General features: G+C 32.4%; 1 protein-coding gene across 3 annotated transcripts; it reads right to left on the reverse strand.

The window, feature by feature from the left end:
• Positions 1-432: 432 nt before the first annotated feature.
• Positions 433-8,592, reverse strand: LOC107897011 (5'-nucleotidase SurE). 3 transcript variants are annotated; one of them, XM_016822339.2, is made up of 10 exons: positions 8,057-8,592; positions 7,691-7,785; positions 7,456-7,520; positions 6,956-6,999; positions 6,719-6,796; positions 6,468-6,621; positions 1,494-1,670; positions 920-979; positions 706-836; positions 433-593 (listed from the first exon to the last, which is right to left on the reverse strand). In XM_016822339.2, exons 1-9 carry the CDS (start codon positions 8,197-8,199, stop codon positions 726-728), a joined length of 927 nt encoding a protein of 308 aa, XP_016677828.1. In that variant the 5' UTR covers positions 8,200-8,592; the 3' UTR covers positions 433-593; positions 706-725. The 3 variants fall into 3 exon arrangements, with proteins under 3 accessions (XP_016677828.1, XP_016677827.1, XP_016677826.1); XM_016822338.2 differs by having other exon boundaries at positions 433-836; positions 8,057-8,209; positions 8,275-8,425; XM_016822337.2 differs by having other exon boundaries at positions 433-836.

Below are 8,592 nucleotides of genomic sequence, written 5' to 3' on the forward strand. Positions count from 1 at the left end.
AATCAATAAAATGTGTAGAATTTAAAAAGTTAAGTTTATTATTAAACCGATAAAAAAAACACGTCAACACTTGCGTTACTACTCAAATAGCTCTTACCATTCATTAATGAAAATATTTGATTTCGTATAGTTTAGTGACCAAAATACAAAAATTAAAAGTTCAATGACCAAAATAGAATGAGAAAAATACTTTAATGACTATTTTTGCACTTTACCATAAAATATATGTGAAGATCCTATCCAGGAATATGTTATATTTCTCTTCATACCTTCAAATTTTATAATCAAAATGAATCTAAGCTAATATATGAATTACATTTTCACATTTTACATAGCAAATGAAATCTAAACGTGAAATTTCAAATTGAAATTTACAACATAGCATTAATAAAGGACTTTTTCTAACTGGAAAGACATTAAATAAGCAGTAAATGGCGAGAGAGAAACAGTTAGGGTTTTGTTTGATAACGATAAATAGCAGATGGGCAATATAGGAATTACATATGGTCCATACAAAACATATGCAATTGCCTTAATGTAAGGAGTCAATTGAAGCCAAGAACACTAATCCTAATCCCACATCCAGAATTCCTCTTGGAGGCAATTTCCAACCACGTGCAAGGGAAAACGCATAAGGTGCCAAATACATATTATAAAATGGAGAAAAAGTATCTTATAAGGCTTGTTTAGTGTTATTTGACTCACCAGAGATACAATAACGCACATTATAACGCTGACGAAGAGAACTGTTGAACTGCACTTGGTAGCCATTCTTTAAAGTAAGAATGGTAAACTGTCTCTGCCGGAGAAATGGCTCCAAGAGGAGTTACAGTAATCTGATATAATATTTCGTGTATCAGATAAATTGCAAGCTATATGATTAGAAAAAATTTGCGCCAAGTTGAGCTGAAATACTCACATATCCTTCCTGAAGTGATCGCTTATCTGTATCAACATCATCAACTACGGGTCTAATAACCTACAAAGATTGAAAAGAAATTCATAAATGCGAATGCCCTTACAAATGAGTCATTTAGCTACCAACTTATTTACATTATGTAATGCAGAACAACATTACAAATAACATGCTAAAAGAGTTTCCTACATGATAATGCACATTATGTTACTTAGGTTCGTGAATGTTAGATACAGGTGAGTATCTGATATGGGTATGTTTAATTTTTTCTTAGTCTTTTTTTATGCATTTGGAAGATCATTGGAAGGTCATATCCCCATACTTGTGGCTTGATATATGTCAGACATAGGTTTTAGTTTCAAATACTTCAAGAAAAATGAAGCATCAGAGCAGCATAGATTCATACTGTCATTCAAACATTCAAATAGAAGATATTAACTTTTCATCTTCTTAAGCATAATTTCAGGTGGAAGAAGCCAATCAATAATGTTTATAGAACATCGCATAATCAAATAGAAACCAAGTTAGAAGATGAATATTATACAAACAAAATTATTCAAAGAGAATAGGCAATCACCTTTCTTTTGAACATGCGGTGTCCTGCTGCTACTGTTGCTGTATCAATTTCTGCCATTGCTGATGAATCTGACTCCATTTCCATTGTGGATAACATCTTTCCTCCTTGGCCGTCAGATTTAACTTCCTCCCACCCCATTTTGAATATACTTTTACCCTGTCTGGTCAACTTATACCCCTTTTTGAGGGAGAAGAAACAGCCAAAATAACCATTATAAATGCATCCACAAATACATGGTAGTATTACTAATATAGTATTTATATGATGAATTAGATGCCAATAACAAAGTTATTGATTACCAAAACAAATTAATAATCATCAATGTCACTCAAACTTAAGGTGAATGTTGTATACAAGTGTGTATACAACACAAGTCTGCTCAAATTTTGAACTTACAAGGTTGATTACCAAGAAACATTCACACTAGTAGTAAAAATGAATAAAGCAAGGATATCGTGTAGTTTATGACAGCCAACTTAGATTGGAGCGTGCAACAGGTCAACGCTTTCTTACATCAAAAACCTTGAGGAGGGGATTTACATAGAGATGCCTTGAGGCCTTAACGCCAATCTAAAAGGAAACATGGTATGTAGACATGAGAAAGCAACGTTGATGATGGACTACAAACAAAGTCAATAGGGCCACTAATGCAGGAGCATCTAATTTAGTTTAATTATTTAAATTTTCTATTACACACTAGTTTTATCAAAAATATAATGTGTCATGTGATAAGCATAGGAATCTTAGTAAAAGTTCTAGCATAAATATTCTACTAGAAGGTTAATAGGACTCTTATTTAGAGTTTTAATATAAATACCCTGTTAGAGGGTTAATAGGATCAGATTTTCTAATCAATAAGGATTAATAACAATTGGTTAAAAAACCAAAACCTCATTCTTTCAATTACATTATCCATATTCTTTCAATTTTCTTGGCTATTTAGATTTCCACTCAACTTAATAATTTATCACATCAGTTTTTGGTATTAGAGCTTAATTAGATCCTGGGATTTATATTAGAAATCCCTTTTAAGCCATGGCTAGACACTAGTAGTCCACAAAAAGAATTAAGGTCAACAAACAGAGTTGTCTAAGATTAGAAATTGAAGAATTATCATTGGTTGTACAAGCTTTGTAGAGACCAAAACATGTGGAAACTAAAGATTTCAAAACGTGTTTGTGATTCTTTTGGCTTGCCAAAAGGTCTTGAAGGTGAAATTGTTGGAAAGGTTGATAACCCCCTTTCATAATGCTAAACCTACAAATTTCGCACCAAGATGAGGGTTGGAAGAGCAGTTGGTGGATGCCCTCGAATTAAACGAGTGTGGAATTAATGTTGAAGTTGCCAATTTCATAAACAAGATGCATGCGGAAGAGCAAGACTATGATCTATCAGATCCTATTTATGATGGAGTATCTTAAAGAGAGTAAAGAAGTTGATGTGTATTCGTGAGGGAGAGTCTTCGGTTGTTCATATAGTGACATTCACAACCTTAGTCGGATATCTCTTGGATATTTCAAAGGACACAATGTCCGATGATGATTCAAGAGTAAAGATAACTAATTTGGTTTCTACAATCAAATATGATTTTGCCATGATTAAATTCAATGTTGACCTCAAGAAAAAAAAGGTTCATAGAGAAGCTCTCAATCTAGTTTGCCATGGTTTTGTTGGGCAACAATTATTTATTTGGAGCTCTTAGTTTTGTTTATTTATGCTCCAAAACAGCATTTTGGAATATGAACATAACCGAGATATAGAATCAAGAACTAAAAAGTTGGAATCTTCTCTTAGGCTTTGCTTGGTTGAGCAGGAAACGAGAAAGATGGAAGGTGAGAAAGGAAAATGAAATTGAGGGTTGCTTCGTAATAGTGATCTTATCATTTAAATTATTTAAAACTTCATTTGAAATCTGATTTTTTTTCCTAGTATTTAGGATTAGTTACCTTTCAAAAATTCTTTCATTTTGAATTTTGAGACTTATCTTTTGTTCAATCTTTGACGAGCATTTGACTATAAATACTCGCTTACATTCCTAAATAAACAGAGCAATTACCCTTCATTCATTGTACGCTTTATACTCTCATACTGGCACAACAGAAAAAGGGAAAGAGAAATTGGGAGAATGGGGTTTTCTTTCCCATAATACAAATCACTATCCATCCAAATTCGAGGGAAGAAAGAGAAGAAAATGAAAACCATGTTATTTTAAATGTGAAAGTATGAATTTGCCCCTTACAACATTTTAATTTTTTTTATCTTTCAAATGTTTACAGCCTTTTTTATAGGATTGCTTATTTGCATTAGTCATTGTCATTCTATCCTGGGTTTCTACGTTTTTATTCCATTACGAGGATCTAGAAGATAAATATTTTTTTTTCCAAAAAGAAAATTTCAAGAGTAAGCATATGAATTTGAAACTGGATTAGCATTAGATTATCATATTGAAATGAAAATCTCTAGAAAGACGAACAAATTGAATCAATTGATTATGTTGCTACTTCCATATTTAATATCCATTCAATAATTTTCATTTGAATTGTTATTTACTAAATAAAAATATTTCATTTAATGTGATTGTAAAATAATATAAGATTTTTTAAAAAATTTTCAATAAGATTATACATAAGAAATTTATTTTATATAAATATAATTTATTTTTATATATCATTAAAAAAATTTGAAAAATTAAAATAAACTTTTGTATAAAAATATCCTTGTTGAAAAGAAAATCTTTAAAAAGTAGATATATATATATATATACTATAGTAAACTTATCTTCCTTTTTATTTTCTTTCCTTTTTGACTTTGAACTCTACCAAGCAATAAAAGGGAGAGATATTTTCTATCAACATTTCCATCTTTTCCACTAGGCGTATCTATGAAAAGAAATTTTATATTTTCTATCTTTTAACTTTTCTATCCCTTTAATTTTTCATCTTTCCAATTTTCTTTCTACTCTTCCAAGTAAAACATCAGTTCCTTAAAAAATGATTTTATACCAAAAAAAAATTAAAATTAAAATCAGTCCATAAAAAGAGACTAAAGTCAAGCTAGACATGCACAGACAAGGCCGGACATTATAACCTAAGTCAAATGCTTGAAATCCTTGGAGAAAGACAAAATAGCGAGAAACAAGAATGTGGAGTTAAATGCTAGAAAGGGTAGGAGTAAATAAATCAATGTTAACATATTACAAAGATCAAGAACAAGGGAGAAAGAAGATGATGCAAAATGACGTGTATGAAAAGAATTCTCTTTTGTGATAATATAAGACCTTTTGGCCTTTGAGTTTGAGTTATTTGGTATACTAATGTGTTATTCTAAGGTTCAACTCAAGTGTTTAAATTCAGAACTCTTTCTAAAAAATTGAAAAGCTATTTGTATGTTAAAATAATTGTTTATTTAACAAATTTTATTTTTAATTTCCATATCCTACTTTACCCATGTCTTAATTTTCTAAAAATTTGTGTCACCACGTCCATATTAAGTCATAATCGTATTATGTATCTGTGTCCATGCTTCCTAGGAGATTAGTGTCTGGATGCTATACATTTCTAATAGGAAATCTAGTGACACTAAGAAGAAAAAAGCAATCGGCTGTGGTAGAGCAAAGGCAGATACTATGGCATAATAATAATAATAAACTAATCTTAAATCTCCTAATATATCTCCTAATATCTCTCTAAAATACTTTTAATTAAAAAAAAGATCTCTTAAAGATATAAAATATTCATAAATAAAATCTCCTAACAAAAAATAATAAACTAATCTAACAATAATAATTAATCGACATGTAACAATTTGTGAGTGATATGGCTCAAGAAAAATCTTAAGATTGCACTGGAAGGAGTAATGAAGTTGCATTGTGACAAAAAGTCAGCCATCAACATTGCACATAATCCAGGTCAGCATGACCAAATGAAGCATGCAGCAGTTTATTGACGCTTCATAAAAAAGAGCTCATAGCAATTTAATATGTACTCCATACATTTCAACAGAGGGCAAGCTAGCAAATGTTTCAACTAAAAGATTTTCTGGACAGAAATCTCAAAGAATCAAACTGGCTAGCTAGGAACGGTTAACATCTATTCTCTAGCTTGAGAGACAGTGTCAAAACAAAGGATTGGATGTCTTATTCTTAGAAAACCATGTATAGCATGTACTATGAAGCAAATAACAGAAATATCCTTAGATGGAATCCTTGATTTAGGGGGATTATAGGAATCCAATTTGTTCTTCTTCCTCCTTTATTCTCAGCATATGCCTTTACAAAGTCTAGTACCCTTTGTTGTAAACATAATAGACAATAATATGTTTTTCTACCTAAGAAAAAATCTTGTATACATTCAACAAGCAAACAACAATGACAATATCATGAACAAGATTCCAATTGATAATAAAGTCACATTGGAAGTAACTAAGTGGCAAAAAGAAAGTGAAAAGCCCTAAAGGAAACATGGCATAGCCTTTTGCCAGCTAAAAAGTGAGGTCCTTCCAAAAGAAAATTAAAGAAGAAACTTTGTAAAACAATTCCAACAAGTTTTCAAGTTGAGACTCCTAAAGTAAGTAGACCATACAGGTAAAGATTTCAACTAACAAAACTACAGCACAACAAAATAAAAATAAAAAAAAATTGAGGAAAACATCTCCGTTGTGAAGAGCAAAGATGAAGCACGAAGCATTCACTGAAAGAGTGTTAGTTAATGTGAGACTCCAACCTAGAATGGTGGATTGATGAGATAAGAAAAACTGGTCGGATACAGAAAAAAATGACAGATATTGGCAAAAGGGCTTTTATGAGAAAACAAAACACTGTTAAATGCTTGCAATAATCAAAACTTCCAATCTAGCCTTAGACAACAGAGTTATCTGGTTACTATATCAGAATAGATGGTCAATTTAGATGTTAAGCAACTATAGATGCACAAATATAGATATGCTGCATATGTTGCCATCTAATTTGAAATATACCTTGTGGTTGGCAATATCTGTCGGGATATCTATATTCAAAAAGCCATTTAGAGGATAACTTTTATTCTTAATCTCAGCTAGTATTGCCCTAAAGATTTGCAAGCAAGCCTCGGCAGCAAGCATATAGTCATCAACACTGCTCTTACCTCCAACCCTGAAATTCCATACCAAGAATAACCATGTAAGGAGGCATGTAGGTTCTAGAGAGGAACCTGATACAATCATATTCTGATGGAAATGCATCCACATACCAATCATATGATACAGAAACAGCAGGTATGCCATTGAAGAAGGCTTCTCGAGCACCAGCAACCGTGCCAGAGTAGACACTGCTTCCAATAACAGGCTAAATCAGTCACAATAAGTAAAACTAACTTTCCCTACAGCAGCATTTACAAATATGATACAGAGCCAAGGCCAATGACAATGAACTTAGGAGCTAACTAATATATAAATGAATAGAGAAAAAAAACAAGAAGATTACTAACACATGATAACCACAGTTGCTGCCCATGTTTATGCCACTGATGACCTGTGTATGGAACAGGAAAAAGTTGACAATTAGCTACACTATCTAAATGCAACAAACCAATGTTATTTGGATAGGGGTGTAAGTGCCAGATACAAGCATGTACCCAACACTGTAAGTTGAAGGATTTCCAAGTTTTCCCGTGTCTTTAAAGGGTCATATCTCCATGTCAGAATATGCATCAGACATGTGTGTTTGACATGAATACTTGAAGAAAATGAAGAGGCAAAGTAACATAGTGATGTACAAAAAGTTTTAAGGGGAAAAAAAAGTTCAATCTTTCACACGGCCACACAACAGAAAGGAGTTACTAAGCGATGTCGGCCAAAAGAGAAAGGATAAATAAATATGACAACTGTCCCCAATTTGCTTAATCATGGATAACATTATCTAAAATACCACATAAATATAATATGAACATTTCTATCATAATATAACTCAATACAGCCAGAAAACTACCAGATCAGGAACAAAAGAGAATAGTTCTTTTGAGATACCCAAAGAAGTACAATCAGCTGGGGTTCCTGTAGAGAAATCCATGAAGAATTTGAAGTTTGAAACTATGTCAAAATTTCGAATAGCATCTTTAAATAAGACATACTAAATGCGTTGATTTAAACTTAAAAGTGATCATCCTCAAATTTCTAAAACATTTATGTAATTAAAATTGGCCCTCAAAAGAATGAAAACAAACCGAAAACAGCAAAAGCAATGGCTCCATTGATATCTACTTGCTTTACAGAAACAGGGTGACGCCATGTGATACTATGACTAACAGCTGATTGCTCCCTGGGAAAAATAAGCAAGAAGAAAAAAAAATTTATGCAACAGTAACCAAGACGATCCTATTATTTACAGAATTTGCCACTAACTTTGATCGAATAGGTGTAAGAATTCAAAACAAACAGCAAAGAGCACGAAAATCCTATTATCTACAGAATCTGTCTTTAACTCAGACAGAAGTAAGAACGCAAAATAAACAGCATAATCGACCGAGAGAATCAGTACTGTGTTGCAATTTATGTATATTATAAAGGATTTAAGGGATGCAGTAACGTACGAAACGGGAGCGCAAACAAGGACGCGAAATAGATTGGAGGAGATTAGGACGCGAACTAGAGCTCGGAGTCCTGGGGCGTCAATTCCGTCGTCGTTCGTCACCATCACCGTCGGCCTTTCGTCGGAGCTATTATTATTCTCCATGTGCGTCGGCCTAAATAAAAACAAATAGATGAAAAGCAACGAAAATGAAGAGTTAGCTAAATTTTCGTTTTTTACTTATTATAATCGGAGCCGGACGGACGATAACTTAGAGAGCGCAAGCGTTTTATTGACGCGTTCAAACGTGAATTAGGATTCTAGTGAGGATTTAGATATTCATTTCTACCCGCCCGTGTTTTTGGTCGTATGCTCCAATTTTGACCCTTAAATCAAATCAATTCAAGCATCATCTCTTATACAATAAGATGTATCATATCTAACTCATTTTACATAGTTAAAATCATATTCAAAATTTCATCTATCCTATAACCAATATTCCATTCAAAGGCACCTCTACATGACAATCATGTAATTCACTTAAAACATCACATTCAT

Source organism: Gossypium hirsutum, chromosome A09, assembly GCF_007990345.1.
Source record: "Gossypium hirsutum isolate 1008001.06 chromosome A09, Gossypium_hirsutum_v2.1, whole genome shotgun sequence".
NCBI classification, from domain to species: domain Eukaryota; kingdom Viridiplantae; phylum Streptophyta; class Magnoliopsida; order Malvales; family Malvaceae; genus Gossypium; species Gossypium hirsutum.

What these genes read in the sequence shown, in the direction of transcription:
- LOC107897011 (XM_016822339.2), bottom strand. Translation starts at nt 8,199, where the DNA reads ATGGAGAATAATAATAGCTCCGACGAAAGGCCGACGGTGATGGTGACG. An exon ending in CTTGTTTGCGCTCCCGTTTC is followed by an intron (nt 7,786 to 8,056) that starts GTACGTTACTGC and finishes TATTTTTCCCAG; the next exon opens with GGAGCAATCAGCTGTTAGTC. An exon ending in CAGATATTGCCAACCACAAG is followed by an intron (nt 1,671 to 6,467) that starts GTATATTTCAAA and finishes TCCCTCAAAAAG; the next exon opens with GGGTATAAGTTGACCAGACA.